Raw genomic sequence first — 27,824 nt, 5'->3', positions numbered from 1 at the left:
TTTAACTTCTTTGCTATAAAGAATGGAAACCTAACTGATAAGCCAGAGGCGTCTCAGCAGGCTTCCCGAGTTGTACAATACAGCGTAAGTCTGTGTTATTCTTCTCGACGGAGCAATCAATTAGAGACATATGGTGTCTCACACCCAAGAACATTGGTCCTTCAGGTGAAAGAGGTACTCTGAGGGATCCCGACAGTGGCCAACATCTCCTTACACCTTATCTAAAATAAATGGGAGAAAATACACTGTTTGCCCGAAACAAAAATGGCGACCTCTGGTGTCACGTGACCTAAGGACCCAGAGATCATAGAGTTAACCCTAAGTTTGGCGCCCCCTGGTGACTGGTGGAAGCAGCTGCGGCGGCTGTGAGTCTGACTGAGCAGAGAAAGGGAAATGGCGGCCGGCGGCGGCGGCTTACCCTGATCCGGAGGGACGAGTGTGCGGAGCTGCCGGGCGGTACATGCCGGAGGACGAGCCGCGGACAGGAGCAGGGACAGGGGCGACAGCCGGAGCCTGAGAGCCCCAACCGGCCGCCGCCAACAACATGGTGAAGACTCGGCTCAGCTCCCGGCAGGGCCCGGACGGGAAGTTCATCTCATCCCGGACCCGCTCCGGACAGAGGCGGCTCACCGGCAGGACACAGCCGGCCGAGGTGAGAGGAGGAGGCGGCGGAGGAGGAGGCAGACGGCGGCCATTGTGTCTGAGCCTGTCTGCTGCTGCTGAGAGGAGAAGCTGCACACTGTGTGGAGAGAGAGATGACACTGTGTGTATATATGCTGCACACTGTGGAGAGAGAGATGACACTGTGTGTATATATGCTGCACGCTGTGGAGAGAGAGATGACACTGTGTGTATATATGCTGCACACTGTGGAGAGAGAGATGACACTGTGTGTATATATGCTGCACACTGTGTGGAGAGATGACACTGTGTGTATATATGCTGCACGCTGTGGAGAGAGAGATGACACTGTGTGTATATATGCTGCACGCTGTGGAGAGAGAGATGACACTGTGTATATATATGCTGCACACTGTGTGGAGAGAGAAATGACACTGTGTGTATATATGCTGCACGCTGTGGAGAGAGAGATGACACTGTGTGTATATATATGCTGCACACTGTGTGGAGAGAGAGATGACACTGTGTGTATATATGCTGCACGCTGTGGAGAGAGAGATGACACTGTGTGTATATATGCTGCACGCTGTGGAGAGAGAGATGACACTGTGTGTATATATATGCTGCACACTGTGTGGAGAGAGAGATGACACTGTGTGTATATATGCTGCACGCTGTGGAGAGAGAGATGACACTGTGTGTGTATATATATGCTGCACACTGTGTGGAGAGATGACACTGTGTGTATATATGCTGCACGCTGTGGAGAGAGAGATGACACTGTGTGTATATATGCTGCACGCTGTGGAGAGAGAGATGACACTGTGTGTATATATGCTGCACTCTGTGGAGAGAGAGATGACACTGTGTGTATATATGCTGCACGCTGTGGAGAGAGAGATGACACTGTGTGTATATATGCTGCACGCTGTGGAGAGAGAGATGACACTGTGTGTGTATATATGCTGCACGCTGTGGAGAGAGAGATGACACTGTGTGTATATATGCTGCACACTGTGGAGAGAGAGATGACACTGTGTGTGTATATATGCTGCACGCTGTGGAGAGAGAGATGACACTGTGTGTATATATGCTGCACGCTGTGGAGAGAGAGATGACACTGTGTGTATATATGCTGCACTCTGTGTGGAGAGAGAGATGACACTGTGTGTATATATGCTGCACACTGTGGAGAGAGAGATGACACTGTGTGTATATATGCTGCACACTGTGGAGAGAGAGATGACACTGTGTGTATATATGCTGCACACTGTGGAGAGAGAGATGACACTGTGTGTATATATGCTGCACACTGTGGAGAGAGAGATGACACTGTGTGTATATATGCTGCACGCTGTGGAGAGAGAGATGACACTGTGTGTATATATGCTGCACGCTGTGGAGAGAGAGATGACACTGTGTGTATATATGCTGCACGCTGTGGAGAGAGATATGACACTGTGTATATATGCTGCACACTGTGTGGAGAGATGACACTGTGTGTATATATGCTGCACACTGTGGAGAGAGAGATGACACTGTGTGTATATATGCTGCACACTGTGGAGAGAGAGATGACACTGTGTGTATATATGCTGCACACTGTGGAGAGAGAGATGACACTGTGTGTATATATGCTGCACACTGTGGAGAGAGAGATGACACTGTGTGTATATATGCTGCACACTGTGGAGAGAGAGATGACACTGTGTGTATATATGCTGCACACTGTGGAGAGAGAGATGACACTGTGTGTATATATGCTGCACACTGTGGAGAGAGAGAGATGACACTGTGTGTATATATGCTGCACACTGTGGAGAGAGAGATGACACTGTGTGTATATATGCTGCACACTGTGGAGAGAGAGATGACACTGTGTGTATATATGCTGCACACTGTGGAGAGAGAGATGACACTGTGTGTATATATGCTGCACACTGTGGAGAGAGAGATGACACTGTGTGTGTATATGCTGCACACTGTGGAGAGAGAGAGATGACACTGTGTGTATATTTGCTGCACACTGTGGAGAGAGAGAGATGACACTGTGTGTATATATGCTGCACACTGTGGAGAGAGATGACACTGTGTGTATATATGCTGCACACTGTGGAGAGAGAGATGACACTGTGTGTATATATGCTGCACACTGTGGAGAGAGATGACACTGTGTGTATATATGCTGCACACTGTGGAGAGAGATGACACTGTGTGTATATATGCTGCACACTGTGGAGAGAGAGATGACACTGTGTGTATATATGCTGCACACTGTGGAGAGAGAGATGACACTGTGTGTATATATGCTGCACACTGTGGAGAGAGAGAGATGACACTGTGTGTATATATGCTGCACACTGTGGAGAGAAAGATGACACTGTGTGTATATATGCTGCACGCTGTGGAGAGAGAGATGACACTGTGTGTATATATGCTGCACACTGTGGAGAGAGAGATGACACTGTGTGTATATGCTGCACACTGTGGAGAGAGAGATGACACTGTGTATATATATGCTGCACACTGTGGAGAGAGAGATGACACTGTGTGTATATATGCTGCACACTGTGGAGAGAGAGATGACACTGTGTGTATATATGCTGCACACTGTGGAGAGAGAGATGACACTGTGTATATATATGCTGCACACTGTGTGGAGAGATGACACTGTGTGTATATATAATGCACACTGTGGAGAGAGAGAGATGACACTGTGTATATATATGCTGCACACTGTGTGGAGAGATGACACTGTGTGTGTATATATATGCTGCACACTGTGTGGAGAGATGACACTGTGTGTGTATATATATGCTGCACACTGTGTGGAGAGATGACACTGTGTGTGTATATATATATGCTGCACACTGTGTGGAGAGAGAGATGACACTGTGTATATATGCTGCACACTGTGTGGAGAGATGACACTGTGTGTATATATATGCTGCACACTGTGAGGAGAGATGACACTGTGTGTATATATGCTGCACACTGTGTGGAGAGAGAGAGATGACACTGTGTGTATATATGCTGCACACTGTGTGGAGAGAGAGAGATGACACTGTGTATATATGCTGCACACTGTGTGGAGAGAGAGATGACACTGTGTATATATATGCTGCACACTGTGTGGAGAGATGACACTGTGTATATATATGTTGCACACTGTGGAGAGATGACACTGTAGATATATGCTGCACACTGGAGAGAGAGAGATGACACTGTGTATATATGCTGCACACTGTGTGGAGAGATGACACTGTGTATATATGCTGCACACTGTGTGGAGAGATGACACTGTGTGTATATACATGCTGCACACTGTGTGGAGAGATGACACTGTGTGTATATATATGCTGCACACTGTGTGGAGAGATGACACTGTGTGTATATATATGCTGCACACTGTGTGGAGAGATGACACTGTGTGTGTATATATATGCTGCACACTGTGTGGAGAGATGACACTGTGTGTGTATATATATGCTGCACACTGTGTGGAGAGATGACACTGTATATATATGCTGCACACTGTGTGGAGAGAGATGACACTGTGTGTAGATATATGCTGCACATGGTGGAGAGATGACACTGTGTATATATGCTGCACACTGTGTGGAGAGAGAGATGACACTGTATATATAGAGAGTACACTGTGTGGAGAGAGAGATATCACACTGTGTATATATACAGTTGTGGCCAAAAGTATTGACACCCCTGCAATTCTGTCAGATAATACTCAGTTTCTTCCTGAAAATGATTGCAAACACAAATTCTTTGGTATTATCTTCATTTAATTTGTCTTAAATGAAAAAACACAAAAGAGAATGAAGCAAAAAGCAAAACATTGATCATTTCACACAAAACTCCAAAAGTGGGCCAGACAAAAGTATTGGCACCTTCAGCCTAATAGTTGGTTGCACAACCTTTAGCCAAAATAACTGCGACCAACCGCTTCCGGTAACCATCAATGAGTTTCTTACAATGCTCTGCTGGAATTTTAAACCATTCTTCTTTGGCAAACTGCTCCAGGTCCCTGATATTTGAAGGGTGCCTTCTCCAAACTGCCATTTTTAGATCTCTCCACAGGTGTTCTATAGGATTCAGGTCTGGACTCATTGCTGGCCACCTTAGAAGACTCCAGTGCTTTCTGTCAAACCATTTTCTAGTGCTTTTTGAAGTGTGTTTTGGGTCATTGTCCTGCTTGGAAGACCCATGACCTCTGAGGGAGACCCAGCTTTCTCACACTGGGCCCTACATTATGCTGCAAAATTTGTTGGTAGTCTTCAGACTTCATAATGCCATGCACACAGTCAAGCAGTCCAGTGCCAGAGGCAATAAAGCAACCCCAAAACATCAGGGAACCTCCGCCATGTTTGACTGTAGGGACAGTGTTCTTTTCTTTGAATGCCTCTTTTTTTCTCCTGTAAACTCTATGTTGATGCCTTTGCCCAAAAAGCTCTACTTTTGTCTCATCTGACCACAGAACATTCTTCCAAAACGTTTTAGGCTTTTTCAGGTAAGTTTTGGCAAACTCCAGCCTGGCTTTTTTATGTCTCAGGGTAAGAAGTGGGGTCTTCCTGGGTCTCCTACCATACAGTCCCTTTTCATTCAGGCACCGACGGATAGTACGGGTTGACACTGTTGTACCCTCGGACTGCAGGGCAGCTTGAACTTGTTAGTCGAGGTTCTTTATCCAACATCCGCACAATCTTGCGTTGAAATCTCTTGTCAATTTTTCTTTCCCGTCCACATCTAGGGAGGTTAGCCACAGTGCCATGGGCTTTAAACTTCTTGGTGACACTGCACACGGTAGACACAGGAACATTCAGGTCTTTGGAGATGGACTTGTAGCCTTGAGATTGCTCATGCTTCCTCACAATTTGGTTTCTCAAGTCCTCAGACAGTTCTTTGGTCTTCTTTCTTTTCTCCATGCTCAATGTGGTACACACAAGGACACAGGACCGAGGTTGAGTCAACTTTAATCCATGTCAACTGGCTGCAAGTGTGATTTCGTTATTGCCAACACCTGTTAGGTGCCACAGGTAAGTTACAGGTGCTATTAATTACACAAATTAGAGAAGCATCACAGGATTTTTCGAACAGTGCCAATACTTTTGTCCACCCTCTTTTTTATGTTTGGTGTGGAATTATATCCAATTTGGCTTTAGGACAATTCTTTTTGTGTTTTTTTGTTTAAGACAAATTAAATAAAGATAATAATACCAAAGAATTTGTGTTTGCAATCATTTTCAGGAAGAAACTGCGTATTATCTGACAGAATTGCTGGGGTGTCAATACTTTTGGCCACAACTGTATAAGCGCTGCACACTGTGTGGAGAAATATTACACTGCGTTTATCTAATATATAAAGCTCAAGTGTGTGTGTGTGTGGCCGGGATTGGCATCCGTACCGTCGCAGCTACAGCCACAAAATTTGGCACAGCCACACGTCTGGACCCCGAGAGCGTACTAGGCTATGTTGTGAGGCGACATTTTAACCCTGCGCGTTCCAATTCACCAAACAATTTTGCCCCTATCTACATAATGGGGAAAAAGTGTGTGTGTGTGTATCAAGCCACGCCCCTCATTATGATGTCATAATGGTTGCCATGGTGACACTGGTGTCATAATAGGTTGCAAGCCTCGCCGCTCATTATGATGTCATAATGATTGACTATGGGATGGAGGATGTGTGATGGGTATATGGGCACTGGACTATGGGATGGAGGATATGTATGACGGGTATATCGGCACCGGACTATGGGATGGAGGATATGTATGACGGGTATATCGGCACCGGACTATGGGATGGAGGATGTGTGATGGGTATATGGGCACTGGACTATGGGATGGAGGATGTGTGATGGGTATATGGGCACTGGACTATGGGATGGAGGATATGTATGACGGGTATATGGGCACGGGACTATGGGATGGAGGATGTGTGATGGGTATATGGGCACGGGACTATGGGATGGAGGATATGTATGACGGGTATATGGGCACGGGACTATGGGATGGAGGATGTGTGATGGGTATATGGGCACGGGACTATGGGATGGCGGATATGTGTGATGGGTATATGGGCACGGGACTATGGGATGGCGGATATGTATGATGGGTATATGGGCATGGGACTATGGGATGGCGGATATGTATGATGGGTATATGGGCACGGGACTATGGGATGGCGAATATGTATGATGGGTATATGGGCATGGGACTATGGGATGGAGGATGCGTGATGGGTATATGGGCATGGGACGGATGGAGGATGTGTGATGGGTATATGGGCACTCGACTATGGGATGGAGGATGTGTGATTGGTATATGGGCACTCGACTATGGGATGGAGGATAATTATAATTTTCTATAACTAACCACAGTTAGTTAATATGCCCGGGCAGCGCCGGGCTCTTCAACTTATATATATATATATATATATATATATATATACACTGCACACTGTGTGGAGTGAGATACCACACTGTATATATAGAGAGTACACTGTGTGTAGATATATATGCTGCACACTGTGTGGAGAGATGGCACACTGTGTATATATATGCTGCACACTGTGTTGGGAGATGGCACACTGTGTTTATATATGCTGCACACTGTGTTGGGAGATGGCACACTGTGTATATATATGCTGCACACTGTGTGGAGAGAGATATCACACTGTGTGTATATATATATATATATATATATATATATATATTAATATTACACGGGGTGTAGAGAGATTACACTGTGTATATATATATTACACTGTGGGCTGGTAGATTATTACACCACAGACTGTTATATACAGTCATGGCCAGAAGTTTTGTCGCCTTTAAATTGTTCCAGAAAATTACCACAATTCCATATTTTTTGTCGTGCACTTTATGGATTGGAGCAACACAAAAAAGATAAAAAGGCAAACGGGACATAATTTCCCACAAAAGGCCAGAAGAAATTGCTGGTGCCCTCCACTTCATATCAGGTTGCACGCCCTTTGGAATAAATAACCACAACCAGTCGCTTCCTGTAATCATCCATTAGCTTCTTACTCCTCTGAGCTGGGATTTTGGGTCACTCTACTTTCACAAACTTCTCCAGGTCTCTAATATGTGATGGCGCCTTCTCCCAGCAGCAATTTTACAATCTCTTCACATGTGATCGATGACATTTAGATCTGGACTGCTGACCACTTCCGAACTCTCCAGCACTTTGTTTCCATCCATTTCTGGGGGGCTTCTTGAAGTGTTTGGGGTTATTGTCCTGTTGGACCTAGGACTCATGACATAGGATGCACCACCCAGCTTTCTGACACTGGGCACTACATTGTGACCCAAAATCATTTGGTAATCTTAAGGTTTCTTGATGCTTTGTACCCGGTCAAGGCACCCAGTGCCAGAGGCAGAAAAGCAACTTTGAACCTCCACCAGTTTTGACTGTAGGTACTGTGTTCTTTTCTTTTTGGGCCGCGTTCTGTTTTCAGTAAACAGAATGATGTGCTTCCACAAGACACTTTCCCAGAAGGATTTTGGCTTACTCACATACATTTTGGCAAACTGCAGTCTAACCTTGTGTCTCTGTGTCAGCAGTGGGGTTCTCCTGGGTCTCCTGTCATAGCATTTCATTCACATATCAATGGACAGTTTGTGCTGACACTGATGCACCCTGATCCTGCAGGACAGCTTAAATTTCTTTGGAGCTTGATCAGGGCTGCTTATCCACAATCCTGCATTACAATCTTTCATCATTTTTTCTTTGCCATCCAAGTCCAGGTTGATTAGCTACAGCACCATGGGTTGTAAACTTCATGATTGTTTCGCGAATGTGGACAAAGGAACATCAAGATCTATGGAGATGGACTTGTAACCTTGAGATTGTTGATATTTTTCCGCAATTTTGGTTCTCAAGTCCCCAGACAGTTCTCTTCTCTTTCTGTTCTCCGTGCTTAGTGTGGCACACAGACACACAGTGCAAAGATTGAGTCAATATCTCCCTTTTTATCTGGTTTCAGGTGTGATTTTCATATTGCTCACACCTGTTACTTGCCACAAGTGAGTATGAACAACCATCACATGCTTGAAACACAGTTGTTTACTCATAGTTTTGGAAAGGTGCCAACAATTTTGTCCATACCGTTTTTGGTGCTGTGTGTGATTATGTCCAATTTGCCTTTTTCCTCTGTTTTTTTTTGTGTTGTTCCAATACACACAAAGGAAGTAAACGTGTGTATAACAAAACATGAGTAATTGCAATCATTTTTTGGGACTAACACTTCATTTTCTGGAACAATTTCAAGGGTGCCAACACTTTTGGCCATGCCTGTATATATTATGACACTACAGACTGTTATATCCATTACCGCAGGGATGGTCGGTATATAAGATGTCATCTTGCCATGTGTAATGTCGTGTGATAGCTCGCACTATTGCAGTACAGGCTGTTCATACTGTATTACGCTGGGTTGTGACGTTACTGTACGATGTGTTGTGTGATGCCCTGTAGTGTTCGCTGTTTGGAGGACTGCTCTAGAGGTGCCATACATTTTCCAACGTTCTTAAACATTGTAATTGAATTTGATGAAAATATCTGGAAATCCCAAACTGCGCCCACAAAGGCGAATATAAGAGAAAAACAGGCGACGGACGTTAGGGTGCAAACTGCAAGAAGGAAAAGCAGTAAGGCTGGTCTCACATTAGCGTTTTTTTGTGCAGCGCATCTTGCGCGTGTGCATGGTCTTGCGTTTGCACGCGTTCGTATACGTTTTCATGCGCATGTGTTTTTTCAAGGTATGCGCCAGACGCAACCTGTTGCATTTTTGGGTCCGCCGGAAGGCGTAAAAAAAAATGCTTGCGCATGGAATGCGACAAAATAACACATTACAGTCTATGGGAACGCAGGCGTGCGCATGGACATGCGTTAGTCTGCGTTTTCGTGCGCATGCATTTTTGGCATAAACATGTGTAGACACTGGTTTTAACCCCTAGAGAATGAATGCGCATAACAAACGCAAACGCGTGCAAATACGCATGATGCGTTTTTGCATGCGTATCTACTTGCGCACGATACGTAGCGCACAAAGACGCAAATGTGAAACTAGCCTAACTGAGCTGTGGATGGAAAGGTGGCACGAACGGGTGTTGTTGCCGGGCACAGAGGTGGCAAGAAGGGGCGTTGTTGCCGGGCACAGAGGTGGCACGAAGGGGCGTTGTTGCTGGGCACAGAGGTGGCATGGAGGGGCATTGTTGTCGGGCACAGAGGTGGCATGGAGGGGCGTTGTTGCTGGGCACAGAGGTGGCATGGAGGGGCGTTGTTGCTGGGCACAGAGGTGGCATGGAGGGGCATTGTTGCTGGGCACAGAGGTGGCATGGAGGGGAGTTGTTGCTGGGCACAGAGGTGGCATGGAGGGGCGTTGTTGTCTGGCATGGAGGGGCGTTGTTGTCGGGCACAGAGGTGGCATGGAGGGGCGTTGTTGCTGGGCACAGTGGTGGCATGGAGGGGCGTTGTTGGGCACAGAGGTGGCATGGAGGGGCGTTGTTGTCGGGCACAGAGGTGGCATGGAGGGGCGTTGTTGTCGGGCACAGAGGTGGCATGGAGGGGCGTTGTTGCTGGGCACAGAGGTGGCATGGAGGGGCGTTGCTGGGCACAGAGGTGGCATGGAGGGGCGTTGCTGGGCACAGAGGTGGCATGGAGGGGCGTTGTTGCTGGGCACAGAGGTGGCATGGAGGGGCGTTGTTGCTGGGCACAGAGGTGGCATGGAGGGGCGTTGTTGCTGGGCACAGAGGTGGCATGGAGGGGCGTTGTTGCTGGGCACAGAGGTGGCATGGAGGGGCGTTGTTGCTGGGCACAGAGGTGGCATGGAGGGGCGTTGTTGCTGGGCACAGAGGTGGCATGGAGGGGCGTTGTTGTCGGGCACAGAGGTGGCATGGAGGGGTGTTGCTGGGCACAGAGGTGGCATGAAGGGGTGTTGTTGCTGGGCACAGAGGTGGCATGGAGGGGTGTTGCTGGGCACAGAGGTGGCATGGAGGGGTGTTGCTGGGCACAGAGGTGGCATGGAGGGGTGTTGGGCATAGAGGTGGCATGGAGGGGCGTTGTTGTCGGGCACAGAGGTGGCATGGAGGGGCGTTGTTGTCGGACACAGAGGTGGCATGGAGGGGCGTTGTTGTCGGGCACAGATGTGGCATGGAGGGGCGTTGTTGCTGGGCACAGAGGTGGCATGGAGGGGCGTTGTTGCTGGGCACAGAGGTGGCATGGAGGGGCGTTGTTGCTGAGGGCCGAGCGGAGAGACTTTGTCACTGAGCGCTGGGTATAGAGGTGGCGCGGAGGCGACATGTCGCTGAGTGTCGGGTGCATGGGGGGGGACTTGTTGCTGAACGCAGAGGTGGTGTGGAGGGCAGCTGTCGCTGAGCACCGGGTGCGGAGGTGGCATGAAGGGGACTTGTTGCTGAGTGTGGAGGAAACTGTTGCTGGGTGCGGTGGTGGGCTGTCGCTGGGTGCGATGGTGTGGGGGCTGTCGCTGGGTGCGGTGGTGTGGGAGCTGTCACTCAGCACCAGGGAGACCTGTTGAGCCAGGTGGCACAGTTGAATGTTCTTATTTTTTTCCTGTGCCTTTTTATACAGGACATCAGGTAAAAACTAACCCATTTCTGTAGCGCACGGAGGACACTTTCCGCTCCACTACACCAGGTAGAGCAGAGTTGAGCGTGTCCAATGGCAAAGTGCAATGTTTTGCACTTTCTTCATCATGACAGCGTCTCCTCTGCTACATCTGCCTCTACACTTGGCTTTTCTTTATGACTTGCTGACCACTCTGATCAGTTGCTGCGGCTTTGGGTGTTGGGTGATGCAGCCGCTGATCTGTCTCCATTACGTCTGTGTTCTTTCTGGGTTCCGCAGGGCTTTGTGCCCATTGTGCTGTGGGTGTAGTGCGGGCTCAGCAGGTGCTTGTCTAGATTGTGAAAAAGAACAAAAGTTTTCTCGGAGCGGAGCGCCCTCTCTGGTGGATGACTCCTGCATCTGTCAGGCTGTCACTCCTGGTGTAACATGTTGCTGCAGCTCCTGGAGCCTCCCTGTAGTTACTGTACTCTCTGCAGGACGTACTGACACATACTTTTCCTTTTTTCTCTCGTGTTCTTGCTTTTCATCCTGCGTTAGGGTGTGGGCAGACGCTGCGGAATCCGCTGCGGATTAAGCCGCACGGATTTTGCAAAAACCGCGGATAAACCGCAGGTCAAAAGACCTGCGGATTATCTGCGGTTTTGACTGCGGTTTGGTCCTGCGGATTCACCATCTCCACAATGGTGGAGATAGGAACCCGCTGCGGATTCCGCAGAAAGAATTGACATGTCACTTCTTTCTGCGGTTTCAAAACCGCAGTAAATCCGCGCGGATTTTTCCGCAACGTCTACACAGCGTCCGCGGATCAGCAGAGCTGTGTGTGTGTAGTATCTGGCGGCCGTCTGGTTACATTCCCTGCTCTCCCAGTACAAGTTCATTTGGGGCCGCACAGAACTCTCTGCTACCTCCTCCATGTAAACAAAGAAGCAGCTGGTGCGCAGAGCAGCCTGCAGTCATGTGAGCTGCCTGCACATACTGTATGTGTTGCCTGGCATATGAGAGGGGCCCCCCCATCCCTGGCACATGAGAGGGCCCCCCCATCCCTGGCACATGAGAGGGGCCCACCCCCATCCCTGGCACATGAGAGGGGCCCCCCCATCCCTGGCACATGAGGGGGGCCCCCCCATCCCTGGCACATGAGAGGGCCCCCCCATCCCTGGCACATGAGAGGGCCCCCCCCATCCCTGGAACATGAGAGGGCCCCCCCCCCCATCCCTGGCACATGAGAGGGCCCCCCCCCCCATCCCTGGCACATGAGAGGGCCCCCCCCCCCCATCCCTGGCACATGAGAGGGCCCCCCCCCCATCCCTGGCACATGAGAGGGCCCCCCCCCCCCATCCCTGGCACATGAGAGGGCCCCCCCCCATCCCTGGCACATGAGAGGGCCCCCCCCCCATCCCTGGCACATGAGAGGGGCCCCCCCCATCCCTGGCACATGAGAGGGCCCCCCCTCCCTGGCACATGAGAGTTGGCCCCCCCCTCCCTGGCACATGAGAGTTGGCCCCCCCTCCCTGGCACATGAGAGTTGGCCCCCCCATCCCTGGCACATGAGAGGGGGCCCCCCCCATCCCTGGCACATGAGAGGGGGCCCCCCCCATCCCTGGCACATGAGAGGGGGCCCCCCCCATCCCTGGCACATGAGAGGGGGCCCCCCCCATCCCTGGCACATGAGAGGGGGCCCCCCCCATCCCTGGCACATGAGAGGGGGCCCCCCCCTTCCCTGGCACATGAGAGGGGGCCCCCCTTCCCTGGCACATGAGAGGGGGCCCCCCCCTTCCCTGGCACATGAGAGGGGGCCCCCCCCTTCCCTGGCACATGAGAGGGGGCCCCCCCCTTCCCTGGCACATGAGAGGGGGCCCCCCCCTTCCCTGGCACATGAGAGGGGGCCCCCCCCTTCCCTGGCACATGAGAGGGGGCCCCCCCCTTCCCTGGCACATGAGAGGGGGCCCCCCCCTTCCCTGGCACATGAGAGGGGGGCCCCCCCCTTCCCTGGCACATGAGAGGGGGGCCCCCCCCTTCCCTGGCACATGAGAGGGGGGCCCCCCCCTTCCCTGGCACATGAGAGGGGGGCCCCCCCCTTCCCTGGCACATGAGAGGGGGGCCCCCCCCTTCCCTGGCACATGAGAGGGGGGCCCCCCTCCCTGGCACGAGAACCACCCCCCCTAACATCCCCGGCTCACGAGAGGTGCCCCCACATCCCCGGCTCACGAGAGGTGCCCCCACATCCCCGGCTCACGAGAGGTGCCCCCACATCCCCGGCTCACGAGAGGTGCCCCCACATCCCCGGTTCACGAGAAGCGCCCCCCCCATCCCTGACAAATTAGAGGCGACCCCCCCCCCCCCCCCCCCATCCCTGGCGCAAATCTCCATTGCAAATTCTTCCATGGTTTTTACAGCAGTTTTTGACCCATTCCTATGAATGGGACATAAACTCCTGCATATTTTACTCAGCTCTTTTCTTGCCAACACTTGTGTTTCTCCAACAGGAAAATCTGCAGATACGCTCAGCGCATGTGCCCACCTGCAGATACGCTCAGCGCATGTGCCCACCTGCAGATACTGAACGCTCAGCGCATGTGCCCACCTGCAGATACTGAACGCTCAGCGCATGTGCCCACCTGCAGATACTGAACGCTCAGCGCGTGTGCCCACCTGCAGATACTGAACGCTCAGCGCATGTGCCCACCTGCAGATACTGAACGCTCAGCGCATGTGCCCACCTGCAGATACTGAACGCTCAGCGCATGTGCCCACCTGCAGATACTGAACGCTCAGCGCATGTGCCCACCTGCAGATACTGAACGCTCAGCGCATGTGCCCACCTGCAGATACTGAACGCTCAGCGCATGTGCCCACCTGCAGATACTGAACGCTCAGCGCATGTGCCCACCTGCAGATACTGAACGCTCAGCGCATGTGCCCACCTGCAGATACTGAACGCTCAGCGCATGTGCCCACCTGCAGATACTGAACGCTCAGCGCATGTGCCCACCTGCAGATACTGAACGCTCAGCGCATGTGCCCACCTGCAGGTACTGAACGCTCAGCGCATGTGCCCACCTGCAGGTACTGAACGCTCAGCGCATGTGCCCACCTGCAGGTACTGAACGCTCAGCGCATGTGCCCACCTGCAGGTACTGAACGCTCAGCGCATGTGCCCACCTGCAGGTACTGAACGCTCAGCGCATGTGCCCACCTGCAGGTACTGAACGCTCAGCGCATGTGCCCACCTGCAGATACTGAACGCTCAGCGCATGTGCCCACCTGCAGATACTGAACGCTCAGCGCATGTGCCCACCTGCAGATACTGAACGCTCAGCGCATGTGCCCACCTGCAGATACTGAACGCTCAGCGCATGTGCCCACCTGCAGATACTGAACGCTCAGCGCATGTGCCCACCTGCAGATACTGAACGCTCAGCGCATGTGCCCGCCTGCAGATACTGAACGCTCAGCGCATGTGCCCGCCTGCAGATACTGAACGCTCAGCGCATGTGCCCGCCTGCAGATACTGAACGCTCAGCGCATGTGCCCGCCTGCAGATACTGAACGCTCAGCGCATGTGCCCGCCTGCAGATACTGAACGCTCAGCGCATGTGCCCGCCTGCAGATACTGAACGCTCAGCGCATGTGCCCGCCTGCAGATACTGAACGCTCAGCGCATGTGCCCGCCTGCAGATACTGAACGCTCAGCGCATGTGCCCGCCTGCAGATACTGAACGCTCAGCGCATGTGCCCGCCTGCAGATACTGAACGCTCAGCGCATGTGCCCGCCTGCAGATACTGGACGCTCAGCGCATGTGCCCGCCTGCAGATACTGGACGCTCAGCGCATGTGCCCGCCTGCAGATACTGGACGCTCAGCGCATGTGCCCGCCTGCAGATACTGGACGCTCAGCGTATGTGCGTGCGCATCTTCAGATACTGAACGCTCAGCGTATGTGCACGCGTTGAGTATTTGCAGCAGATTTGTCTGCTCTAAAAAAAAAACTTGTTTTGTAGTGTGCAATGTGTATGTCTTTTATGCATTTATTTGGGAGAAAAAAATGCTGAAAAAAAATTGACAGGTTGCAGATTTGATCAAGTCTATTGATAGTTAAAACATGTAAGGAAAAAGCGCATGCGTAAGATTTCAGGAATCTCACTCATTTTGCTGGAGCTGTAAAATGACAGGGGTTTTATGCACTGAATGAAAGCTGCAATTAATCGTGTGCACATGTCCTAAAGGTGACGGCCCATGCGGACGGCCATAAACTCTCTGTCCGATAGCGCGGTCATCTGCACCTGCCCTAGTGGAAAGAAGAGAGAGAGAGACAAAAACTGCAACTAGATAGTCACCTGGGAACAGATCTGTGTTGCATGGTGCTGATAAGCGGTCTGAATGTGGCACAGGCAGCGTAAATGAACGACCCCATCACTTACTGTTGATGTATAGCAGGTCAGGCAGCTATTAGGGATCTATTGGGAAATTCCCCCTCCCCCCCCCCCCCCGTGTTAGCACTATATTATTGACTTTATGAGGTTAATACCAGTTTACATTTAGGCATTTGCACTTTAGGCTGTAGTGATTTTATATCTATCGTAGAGATGTTATTTCTACTACCTTCCCACCTCTGTGTATATATCTAAGGCCCGGTTTACATATTTGTTTGTTTGTACCTCCCCCTGAATTGAATCCTGTACTGTATGTTTTTATGAATTTTGTGTGAAGTTTTCTACATATGAATAAAATATTGATTTATTTTTTCATCTACATATACTCTTTTTGGGTCTACACTCTGTTGTTTTGTATACTTGTCATGATCCCAGTGCAGGTTTTTGAGCTGCACGTCAGGGGTTACTGTTTGGAGCTCAGTGCAGGTTTTGACCTGCACACCTGAGGTTAATGATTGTGGCCTCTCTATGGTTCTGGGTGAGCTTCTTAAACCCCTGGGAAGCTCCAATCCCTGTCAGTTATACTTTTGCCTTTGGCCGAGTGTGGTGACCTCTGTGTGCCTGGGCCTGTTCGTTGTTATAGCTTGTTTATATAGTTCTGACCCGGTTCTGTTCCCCGTTGTGAGTTTGCCTGTTGATTCTGTACTTCACTACTCTCCCTGTGTATGACTCATTGCCTGTGATCTGACTACTCTCTGCTCGCCCCTCTTGTACCTTGCAGCTATCTCTGTGTATGACTCATTGGCTACGTCCTGACTATCCTCCCTGTCTATGCCCCTTGGTAACTTTGTCTCGCTGTTACCCTGCTAGGAGTTCTTGTGCAGCTCCTAGCTCTCTGGAGTTTAGGCCATGCCCCAGCAGTCACGTGATTCAGGTCCTGCTGTTCTGAAGTACACACCTACTCGGCTGCTGCCCGCTCCACAGGTATCTTTGAGCGCAGTTCGCTTTACTCAGGACACGCGCACTGGCTCAGTGAGCAAGTGCAGTGCAGTGTTCTTGACATTATAACTGACCATGAACTTTTTTTTTTTTCTCCTCACTTCTGCAGCATGGACCCAATGCATGCCTTATCTGAGCAGGTGAAATGTTTGACTCAGTCGCTGCAGAAGCTAAGTATGGAACACCAGGCTCTGGCCCAGTCCCAGCGGCAGGTTGCGGACTCGGTTCAGGGGGTGCTTTCCGCAGGCTTTCAGCAGGTGGGGAATAGAGATGTCATTTTAGTCCCACCCGAATCCCCGGTTAAATTGCCAGATACGTTTTCTGGTAACAAAGATGAATTCAGAGCATTTAAGGAGGGCTGTAAGCTCTTTTTCTCCTTGAGACCCCGCTCCTCTGGGGATGAGAAACAGAGGGTGGGGGTGGTTATGTCCCTGCTCAGGGGGTCCCCACAAGCCTGGGCATTTTTGCTTTCCTCTTCTGCCTGTGAGAGAATGTCTGTGGATGCGTTTTTTGAAGCCTTGGGGCTTATTTATGATGAGCCTGATAGTGCGTTTGGCTGAGGACAAGGTGCTGAGTGTCTGTCAGGGGGAGCACTCGGCCGAGTGGTTCTGTACTGAATTCAGACGTTGGGCAGCCGAGATTTCTTGGAGTGATGCCACCCTTCGGGGGCTGTTCCGTAGAGGCCTGTGTGAACGGCTGAAGGATGCCCTGGCACTCCATCCTCCACCTGACTCCCTAGAGGATGCCATGACCCAAGCAGTTCGCATGGATCGCAGACTGCGGGCTAGAGGCGTTATGCAACTGGAAACACCATTATTCTTCAGTGGAGATAAGACCCGGACTCTTCCTGTGGCTATGGAGGTGAGCGCTGTCACCTGTGAGGAAAAGGAAAGAAGACGCCGCCGGGAGAAGCAGTTGTGCTTCTATTGTGGGGAATCTGGACACTGGAAGAAGGGCTGCCCCTCCTGTCCGTCATCCTCCAAGATGGCGGGAAACGACTTGGTCTGGGTAGTAGTCGAGGAGGCTACCCAGACCTTCAGGTACAATTTTCCTCACGTGCAAAAATGGTGCTGCAGATGGAACTGGAACTTGGTAATGGTCCGGTTCAAACTACTGCTTTTGTTGACTGTGGTTCTGCCGTGAACCTGATTGATACCAAAATTATGACTCTTAATAAGATAGGGACAGTCGGGTTTCAGGATCCTGTTAAACTTGTGGCAATTGACTCGTCCCCTCTTACCCAGGACGGTATCTGTTGCAGGTCTGAATTTTTTTCTCTAAAAGTGGGTTCCACTCATGTAGAAAAACTAAGTTGTCTTGTGCTAGATAACTTGCCTGCAGGACTGGTACTGGGGATGCCTTGGCTTCAAGCCATAATCCTACCATTGATTGGGTGACAGGGGAGATCACTCAGTGGGGATGTAAAGATAAATGTGGTAACCTGGGACATCTTGTTAACGCTGTTAAATCCGTATCTGTGTCGTCTGTCGGTCTGGAAGGTATTCCGGAGTACCTGAAGGATTTCAAAGACGTTTTTTCCGAAAGTGAGGCTGAGGTCCTGCCACCACATAGACCCTATGATTGTGCCATTGATTTAGTACCCGGAGCCAAGTTACCTAAGGCTCGATTGTTCAATTTGTCTGGCCCTGAGCGCCAAGCCGTGAAAGAGTACATAGCTGAGAGTCTCCGCAAAGGGCATATCTGGCTTTCAGTGTCACCTGTGGCAGCAGGATTCTTCTTTGTGAGGAAGAAAGATGGTGGTTTGAGGCCGTGCCTCGACTTTCGGGAACTGAACAAGGTAACGGTTAGGAACACTTACCCGCTTCCCCTCATCCCAGACTTATGTAACCAGTTAGCTGGGGCCCAATGGTTCTCCAAGTTAGATCTCCGGGGGGCCTACAATCTGATAAGGGTTTGGTAAGGGGACGAGTGGAAAACTGCGTTCCTCACATCAGAAGGACTCTTTGAAAACCTGGTAATGCCGTTTGGGTTAACTAATACACCCGCTATTTTCTAGAATTTCATCAATGTTTTGTTTTCTGACCTGATAGGCCGTTTTGTTATTATTTATTTGGATGGCATTTTGGTGTATTCCCCGGACAGCCAATCTCACTTGCAACATCTACAGACAGTTCTCCAGAGACTCAGGGAGAACCAATTGTACGCTAAATTGGAAAAATGTTCGTTTTTTGTACAGGAACTGTCTTTTTTGGGGTTGATTGTGTCCTGTGAGGGGTTTCGTATGGATCCTAAGAAGGTGCTGGCGATCACTGACTTGGTTCAGCCTCGAGATCTTAAGGGGCTCCAGCGTTTCTTAGGATTTGCAAACTATTATCGGAGATTCATTAAAGGTTTCTTACAAGTGGTTAAACCACTCACGGATCTTACCCAGAAGGGCGCTGATGTAAAAAATTGGTCTGTACTCGCTAAGGAGTCCTTCTCAGCTATTAAGATATGTTTCATGTCCGCCCCGGTGTTGGTACAACCAAACCCGTCCAAACCATTCATTGTGGAGGTGGATGCTTCTGAAGTGGGGGTGGGGGCTGTGCTGTCCCAGGGTCCGGCCACCTTTACCAATCTCAAACCCTGTGTCTTCTTCTCCAAGAAGTTCTCTTCAGCCGAGAGAAACTATGACGTAGGCAATAGAGAACTTCTTGCGGTAAGCTGGCGTTTGAGGAATGGAGGCACTTTTTGGAAGGGGCGGCTCACCCTATCACGGTTGTCACGGATCACAAAAATTTGGCATACTTTGAATCTGCTAAGAGGCTTACTCCAAGACAAGCCCGTTGGTCACTTTTTTTTTTTTTTTTTTCACAATTTCAATTCTCCATTAATTTTCGACCGGGGTCCAAAAATGTTAAAGCGGATGTCCTGTCCAGAAGTTTTAACCCGGTGTCTCCCCCCGAGCAGCCATCCTCCATTCTTCCCCCAGGGGTGGTAGTGGTGGGGGTCTCATCTGAGTTGGAACAAGAAATTCTAAGGGCTCAGGCCCTAACTCTGGCAACCAGGCCAGGGGATAAATTGTTTGTTCCAGATTTATTGCGGCCTAGATTTCTGCAGGAGTTTCATGAGTCTAGGTTGAGTGCTCATCCAGGTATCACGGCCACTAGAGAGGCAGTAGCCAGGGGTTTTCGGTGGCCTTCTCTAAGGTCCGATGTCAAGAAATTTTGTTTCTGCTTGTGGTTTGTGTGCCCGTTCCAAAAAGCTCGCATAACCGGCCGGCTGGGGAACGCATACCTTTTACCGGTTCCTGATAGGCCATGGACTCATCTTTCCATGGATTTTATTACCGGCCTTCCAAATTTCAGGGGCAATACCGTGATTTGGGTGGTGGTGGATAGGTTTTCTAAACAGGCCCATTTCATTCCATTGGTAGCATTACCCTCAGCAGAAACAGTGTCAAGGTTGTTTGTGTAGCATGTGGTCCGATTGCATGGGGTACCCCTGAATGTTGTGTCTGACAGAGGTGTGCAGTTTGTGGCCAGATTTTGGAGGGCGTTCTGTATGAAATTGGGCATCTCACTCTCCTTCTCGTCGGCATATCACCCGGAGAGTAATGGTCAGACAGAACGCACCAATCAATCCCTGGAACAAATTCTCAGGTGTCTGACCTCCGCCAGACAGGAGGATTGGTGTAATGCGTTACCGTTGGCTGAATTCGCTTTTAACAACCGGGTGAGTCAGTCCACCAACATGTCCCCATTCCTGACTAACTATGGGTTCAATCCGCATTTTGGGGAGTTTTCACGGGTGGATTCCGGTTGTCCAGGGGTAGAGGAGTCCGTTCAACGGTTAAAAAACCTCTGGGCTGAAGTCCAGCGTTATATCTCTCGGGCCCAGTGGAGGTACAAATATTTTGCTGACAAAAAGAGAGCCTCGGGAGACGTTTCAGGTGGGAGAGAAGGTTTGGCTTTCCACACGTAACATCAACTTGAAGGTACCATCAGCTAAATTGGGACCAAAGTTCATTGGTCTGTACGAGATTATGGAGATAGTCAACCCAGTGGCATATAGGTTGCGTCTCCCCGCCTCCTTAAAAATATCCATTGTGTTCCATAAATCTCTGTTGAAATCCGTAGGGTCTGTCAAAGAGGACTCCGAGCCTGTTGTTCCTCCAGTGCTGGTGGAGGGTCAATTGGAGTATGAGGTAGGACATATTGTGGACTCTCGGCGGGTGTTCCGCTCTTAGCAGTACCTGGTCCACTGGAAGGGATATGGACCAGAGGAGCGCTCATGGGTCCCTGCTCGCTCTGTACATGCAGATCGCCTGGTTCGGGCTTTCCATGCCAAGTACCCGGGGAAGCCTGTGGGTCCAGAGGCCCCCCATTGAGAGGGGGGTACTGTCATGATCCCAGTGCAGGTTTTTGAGCTGCACGTCAGGGGTTAATGTCTGGAGCTCAGTGCAGGTTTTGACCTGCACACCTGGGGTTAATGATTGTGGCGCCTCTATGGTTCTGGGAGAGCTTCTTAAACCCCTGGGAAGCTCCAATCCCTGTCAGTTATACTTTTGCCTTTGGCCGAGTGTGGTGACCTCTGTGTGCCTGGGCCTGTTCGTTGTTATAGCTTGTTTATATGGTTCTGACCCGGTTCTGTTCCCTGTTGTGAGTTTGCCTGTTGATTCTGTACTTTGCTACAATGTGTATGACTCATTGCCTGTGATCTGACTACTCTCTGCTCGCCCCTCTTGTACCTTGCAGCTATCTCTGTGTATGACTCATTGGCTACGTCCTGACTATCCTCCCTGTCTATGCCCCTTGGTAACTTTGTCTCGCAGTTACCCTGCTAGGAGTTCTCGCTCTCTGGAGTTTAGGCTACGCCCCCAGCAGTCACGTGCTTCAGGTCCTGCTGTTCTGAAGTACACACCTACTGCTGCCCGCTCCACAGGTATCTTTGAGCACAGTTCGCTTTACTCAGGACACGCGCACTGGCTCAGTGAGCAAGTGCAGTGTGGTGTTCTTGACAATACTATTATTCAGTGAGTGTTCCAATTTGGAAATTTCCCTGGTCCCTTCATGACTTTAAATGAGGACCGATTATGATACAGTGATGTATTCTGTTCTAATTTGTATATGTGAAATTGAAGGATGCCTGAACTACTCAGTGGCCCTGACCATTCAATGGCTCAAACCAACATCTGAAAGTAAACATTCCTCATTCCCTGACCAATGTGTGAAGAATGTGACACGTTGTATCAGTCAAATCTTCAGTGCTGTCCAATGAAAAGAGAATAAAAGATTTATAAAATTACCAGGGGTGTACTCGCTTTTAGGATACATCGTACGTTGGAAAGTGAGTCGTGGGGACCAAAATTTTAGATAATTGTAAGTAGGATAAGTAATGAGGAAAGTAAGGTGGAAAGAAGGAAAGCAAGGGGGAGGAAGACATTGGAAGATGTGCTAAGCTGTGGTGGTCTTTTCTGAATCGGTTTGTCCGATCGTAGATTCCATACGGTGGATACGGTGGATTGTAACCATTTCAGCAAACAACTCTTCCAGAGAGGGGGGTATGTCGACCTCCAGCGACATGAAATTATTGTTTTGGCAACCTGTCTTAACAGGGATTTTTTTTTAATAGGCGTATTTGGACGTAGGGAACATGTATAATGGTAGTGCTACCGGAGAAGGGGGAATTGCCACCTCTGTTACTTCAAGAACTCCTTCCCAGGCTCTTAAGAGTGGACATGACCACTAGATATACATCATTATAGCATGCCACCATGGTGGATTCTGCCTGAATAAGATACTGTGTGCACACAACCTTAAAGTTGTATTTGAATGAACATAGGAAATAACTAAATCGCATCAATCTTTGTTGACCGCCCTTTGCCTTCATCACTTCTAGGTACGTGCAGGCAGTTTTTGAAGGAACACAGCAGGAAGTTGTTACAACCATCTTGGAGAACTGACCTCAGATCTTCTTGTATTTGAGGCTTATGCAGATACTTCTATCTCTCCGTGTAGTCTCCAGCTGGACAATGTGAGATCTGGGATCAGTGTGGGGTCCATATCATCACTCCTTGTTCTTCTTTACCCTCAAGATGGTTCTTAATGACATTGGTTGTATGTTTGGGGTCTTTGGCCCACTGCAGAATTACTTGGGAGAAAATCTGATTCCTTCCTGTGTTTCTCAGTATGGAAGACCCCATTATAGAGGACCTGCCACCATGAAAATACAGTCCAGCCTTCAGGCACCAAGTGATCAAGAGCACCTGCTGCCATTTTTCTGCACCCCAGTTCTATGTTTTTATGTGTAGTTTAGTCACTTGTCCTTGTTTTCATCTGGAAGGTATTGTTTTTGGCCACATTTCTTACATGAAGACCACTTCTGGACAGACTTCTTCGAACAGTATATGAGTGTAGCTTGGTCCCACTGGTTGTTGCCAATTCTTAGCTGATATCACTGCTGGAAATCTTCCGATTTGAAGGGAAGTAATCTTAAGGTGTCTTACATTTGCTGCGCTCAGTTTCCGACCACTGCATCTTCAGTCCTCAACGTTGCCCATTAGTTCATGCGTTTTCAAAAAAAGCTTGAACATCACACTCTAAACCACTGTCCGCTGTGAAATCTTTGCTTGGGAGACACCTCACTGAGGTAGTACAACTACCTTATGTCTTTTTGCTGTGCTCACTATTGCCATGGTGTATGACTTGTGACCCAAAACTGTCTTCCACAACCTCACCTTCATTTCTGTTAATGACCGTGTTACATCCTGTTTATGAAAATCGTGATCATTATCAAGTCTGGAATAAATGGTTTCTCGCACACCGGACTATAAGGGTATGTTTTCATGGTCAGGATTGGCTCAGGATTTGACGCAGGTGAAATCTGCACCAAATCTGCATCTGAGGTCACCTGCGTTTTGGATGCGTTTTTGCATTTTTTCCGCTTGCGTTTTGTCATTGAAATAAAGGTAATTGAAAGTTGGTTTCTGGGAAGGAAAAAAGTGATTTCCTATTTGCAGATACAGTATATTGGGGGTAAACGCTGCGGGTTGGACGCTGCGTAGATCTGCAGCGTCCAGCTGTTACAGCATATCGGATGGGATTTCAAGAAATCCCATGTCCACTATGCGTTCAAAGATGCAGGCGGCAGACCTGTGTAAACGGACATGCGGCGCGTCTTTCCAGAACGCATTTCAGTCCCTACAGCGTAAATTTCCCATAGACTATCTTTAGATGCGGTAAAATTGCATCTAATTACCTGTGTATTGTCCGGTGATATCAAGCCCTCGGCTTAGTATTGGAGAGGCGTCTATAAAGACACCTATCCATTACTAATCCTCTAGTTGTTACATGTTAAATAAAGACACAACCAGAATAAAGTATTTTATGGAAATAAAACACAACACCGTTCTCCCTTTTTATTATACACCTAATCCATGTGACGCCCTTGATCTCCTGAAAAAAAATAAACCAACACAAATACTTCCTGTCCGACATAGTCCTAAATAACGAGTGTCCCACGCCGACTCTAGCTCTGCTACATCTGGATGTCTGGCTCAGCCTGACATCCAGACACAGCGGAGCTTGTAGATGACCACCGGAGATAACTCGGTCTCCGGTGCTCACCTGCACTACAGTTCTCGCAGTCAGCTGACCGTGAGAACCAGCCTAGTGACCAGAGATATCACCGGTGGTCACATGCAGGGGAGTTCTCGCGGTCAGCTCAGTCATCGCGAGTACTGCATTGGACGCAAACTTAATGCTGGCCCTTTTGGCACCTAACCCACGGCGGTGCGGATATGAGATTACACCAGTAAGCCTCGTTCACATTTCAGGACTACGTACATAGTACCCACCTGTAAGGTTCCTGATATAAATGCCAATGTGGATTGTGCGCCTGATTATGATGCAGCGGTGCCTGAGCTCGGCCTTGTGTGGAGCCTTACAGCAGATTTCCATTGCTGATCAGTGTCCCGGAGCTCCAGAGATCTCCTGTAATCTACCGTATGTGAATCTGTCAGTACATGTCGAAACATACACTGCACAAATGCGTGCCCACGTGTCCGGATCTGCTGGCCAATTCCTTCTGTTCAGCCTCCGCTACTTTCAACAAAGAATTGTTGTCCTGTCCCAAAACTTCAGATGGCCAGTGACCCTTTATGGAGGAGAGGGGCACGGGAAATTACACGCAACATCAAGCAATTACAGTTCTTTTACACGGGCCAATGATCTGCAGAACTGACGCTTCCTACCAGTCGTTGCCCATTGTCTGGCCATATTTTTACGCAGTCGTAAATAATAATAAAAAAAAATCCAGTTATTGGCACACATTCCTGTTTAGACGCCGGGTATGTGCTGCCGGTAAGAGGATTTTTTATTTGATGATGCATACTGCATGGGGGCGATCGCTTGTTCTGAGTCGCTCTTTTGCCAATACTGGCTGTACGTTGCGTCATGATTACTGTGGGGGAGTTTAAGAAGCACCAGTCGAATTTCTTTATAGACGACTGTCCCACCCTACAGGCAGAATATCAGCCCATACATTCAGATGTCTTTTTTTAATATTTGTAACTTTTTTTTTTCTGTTGTGCAAAAATTTTACCATTTCTTTTTCATCCTTTTTTGAGCTGTCCATTTTATGCTTTTTTTTTTTTTGCTTTTTTTTTTTTTTTTTACGTTGTGATATTAGATTTTTTGTTGTATGTTTTAAATCCACAAGCTGTCGATTCCTGTTGCAGAAACACGTCTTTTTGGTTTGTATTTTGCCTGTTCATTTCAATGAGGAACCTTAATTTGCCAGGCAGTCTTTCTTTCGTTTCGTTTTTTAGACGTAGTGTGACCTCAGCCTTAGGGTCCAGACGTGGGAGAAATTTTCTACTAATGATCTTCAAATTGATATTAAAATTTACACATTTTCCAGTTTAAACCATTCTTTCTTTAAGAAGGGGAAAAATTCCTAGGCTGGAAAAAAACAAAAATGTTTCTCACCCTCCCCTGGTCTAGCTTAGAATCTCCACTGCTTCTCTCAGTGTCTGTTATTTATTGCCAATCACTGCGCTCGGCGACTCTGCTCGAGTTGACGACACGTACCGCTGAGAGGTGCTGAACTCACTAGCTGCAGTGCTGTCGATGTGAGCTTTTATATTTCATAGTGTACAGCTGGTTACCATGGAGCCTTTTTTATTTTATTTTTTGTCTTTACAGAAGGATGCCTGCAGTGACGCCAGCTTGAGTGACAGCCAGTTACCCCCTCCTGCCAAGCGGGCTTGTAACCATGCCGAGCCTGTCCGGAAGGAGAGCCCTAAACCCCGTGCCGCCGCCAAACAACGGGAGGGATGGAGTATGTCAACCAGGAGATCCAGGTAACTGCCACCAGCTGCCTCTTCACACTTGTCACAGATCCTGGCAGTGCAGGAGGTATTGGAGCAGCTGACAAAGTTCTGGTAATTGACAAATATATTAAGGGTTTTCTCATATTCAGTGATCAGGAGTGCACCGTTTCCCTGGCTCCTGGCTTCCTGCTTGCCATGGAGTGGTGCTCCTGATGACTGACAGGTTGGAGTATGCTGTGCTGCTCATGTGACCAGTGTCCTTTCTCATCCAGCGATCAGAGGCAGCGTTACCTCTGCAGCATGTACGGAGCGCAGGGCACTGATTCTGGCCAGAGCTAGCAACACGACCAACCTCAGAGCAGCACTCTTTGCTTAAGAGACCGGCAACCTCTGATAGGACTGCAGCATCGTCCGATACCCTACACAACGATCAGTAAACTATTAAATTACAAATCCCTCTGTGCTTGATAAGCGAGAGGGTTGTTAGGAAGAAGTAAATTGCAAAGTTGTATGTTTTTTTTTTTTCATAAACATTTTGTAATTTTACACATTTAAGGCTAGTTTCACACTTGCTTTTTTTTGCAGCGCGTTTTTCCCGCAAAAAAACGCATTGAAAAAACGCATACAAAAGCATACAACTGCTGCGTTTTTTTCAAGCATTTTTATGAGCATGCATGAAAAAAACGCAGCGTTTTTATGCGTTTGTATGCGTTTTTAGTGCGTTTTTACCGCGTTTGCGGTTTTTTCCAACATTTTTAGGTGGCCCCTCACACTACCCAAACCATGACTTTACTAACCCTAACCCTGACCCTGACCCTAACCCTAACCCTGACCCTAACCCTAACCCTTAACCAAATCATACTTAACCCTGACCCTGACCCTGACCCTAACCCTGACCCTAACCCTGACCCTAACCCTTAACAAAACCATACTTAACCCTAACCCTGACCCTAACCCTAACCCTAACCCTTAACCAAACCATACTTAACCCTAATCCTGACCCTAACCCTGACCCTAATCCTTAACAAAACCATACTTAACCCTAACCCTGACCCTAACCCTAACCCTAACCCTGACCCTAACCCTTAACAAAACCATACTTAACCCTAATCCTGACCCTAACCCTGACCCTAACCCTTAACCAAACCATACTTAACCCTAACCCTGACCCAAACCTCAACCCTAACCCTGACCCTAACCCTAACCCTAAACCCCCTTAACTAACCCTAACTCTAACCCAAACCCCTAAATTCCATGGTTAAAAAAAAACAACGCATATGCAAAAAAACGCATACATGAGCATGCCAGTGCGCACATATGCGCATCCATAGGCTATAATGGCCATTTTTAGCGCAAAACGTGCGCATATGTGCGCATGCGCTTTTTTGCAGGGCCAAAAAATGCAACATGATGCGTCTGGAAAATACAAACGCACACCCCAAAAAAACGCAGCGCATGAAAATCGCATACATGCGCTTACAAGCGCGCAGGTATGCGCACCCATGTTAAATATAGGGGAAAAAACGCATGCGCACATATGCGTTTTTTTCCAGCGCTAAAAAACGCAAATGTGAAACCAGCCTTAGATGATACGAATGACGCATTTTATTGCCCAACTTGACAGCTTTTTATATACTAATAATTGAAAGGTTTTGCATTTCGGATCAAAATTCTTTTAAAGAATGTGATATATATTTTGCATTTAAAGTGAACCTGTCAGCAGTTTTGGCCGATATAAGATGCGGCCACCTCCTTTCAGGGCTGATCTACAACATTCTGTAATACTGTAGATAAGCCCCTGATCCGATCTGCAAGATAAGAAAAATAAACCGGTGTCACATGTCCAGGTTCGGCGCCTCCCACCTACTGCATGCTTCATCGCACCCCGGCATCGCACTTCTGCGCAGGTGTACTTATCTTTCCTGTTGAGGACA

At 48.9% G+C, this 27,824-nt stretch overlaps 1 protein-coding gene across 3 annotated transcripts in view; it reads left to right on the top strand.

Moving 5' to 3' along the window:
- Positions 1-338: 338 nt before the first annotated feature.
- The window catches only part of ATAD2B (ATPase family AAA domain containing 2B), a 190,857-nt gene continuing 163,371 nt past the window's right edge, over positions 339-27,824 (top strand). For 2 of the 3 annotated variants that reach the window (XM_073568305.1, XM_073568303.1), the window contains exons 1-2: positions 340-652; positions 25,763-25,920. In XM_073568305.1, coding sequence (XP_073424406.1) covers positions 545-652; positions 25,763-25,920 — 266 coding nt within the window. In that variant the 5' untranslated portion in view covers positions 340-544. Of the gene's footprint in view, positions 653-25,762; positions 25,921-27,824 lie in introns of all 3 variants that reach the window. The other variant, XM_073568304.1, reaches the window with a different exon arrangement.

The sequence above is a fragment of the Dendrobates tinctorius genome, unplaced genomic scaffold (genome assembly GCF_039654945.1).
Source record: "Dendrobates tinctorius isolate UK_male_01 unplaced genomic scaffold, ASM3965494v1 ptg000021l, whole genome shotgun sequence".
In the NCBI taxonomy this organism is placed as follows: Eukaryota; Metazoa; Chordata; class Amphibia; order Anura; family Dendrobatidae; genus Dendrobates; species Dendrobates tinctorius.
Note: the sequence above shows the minus strand (reverse complement) of the source record. Positions and strands in the feature narration are given on the sequence as shown.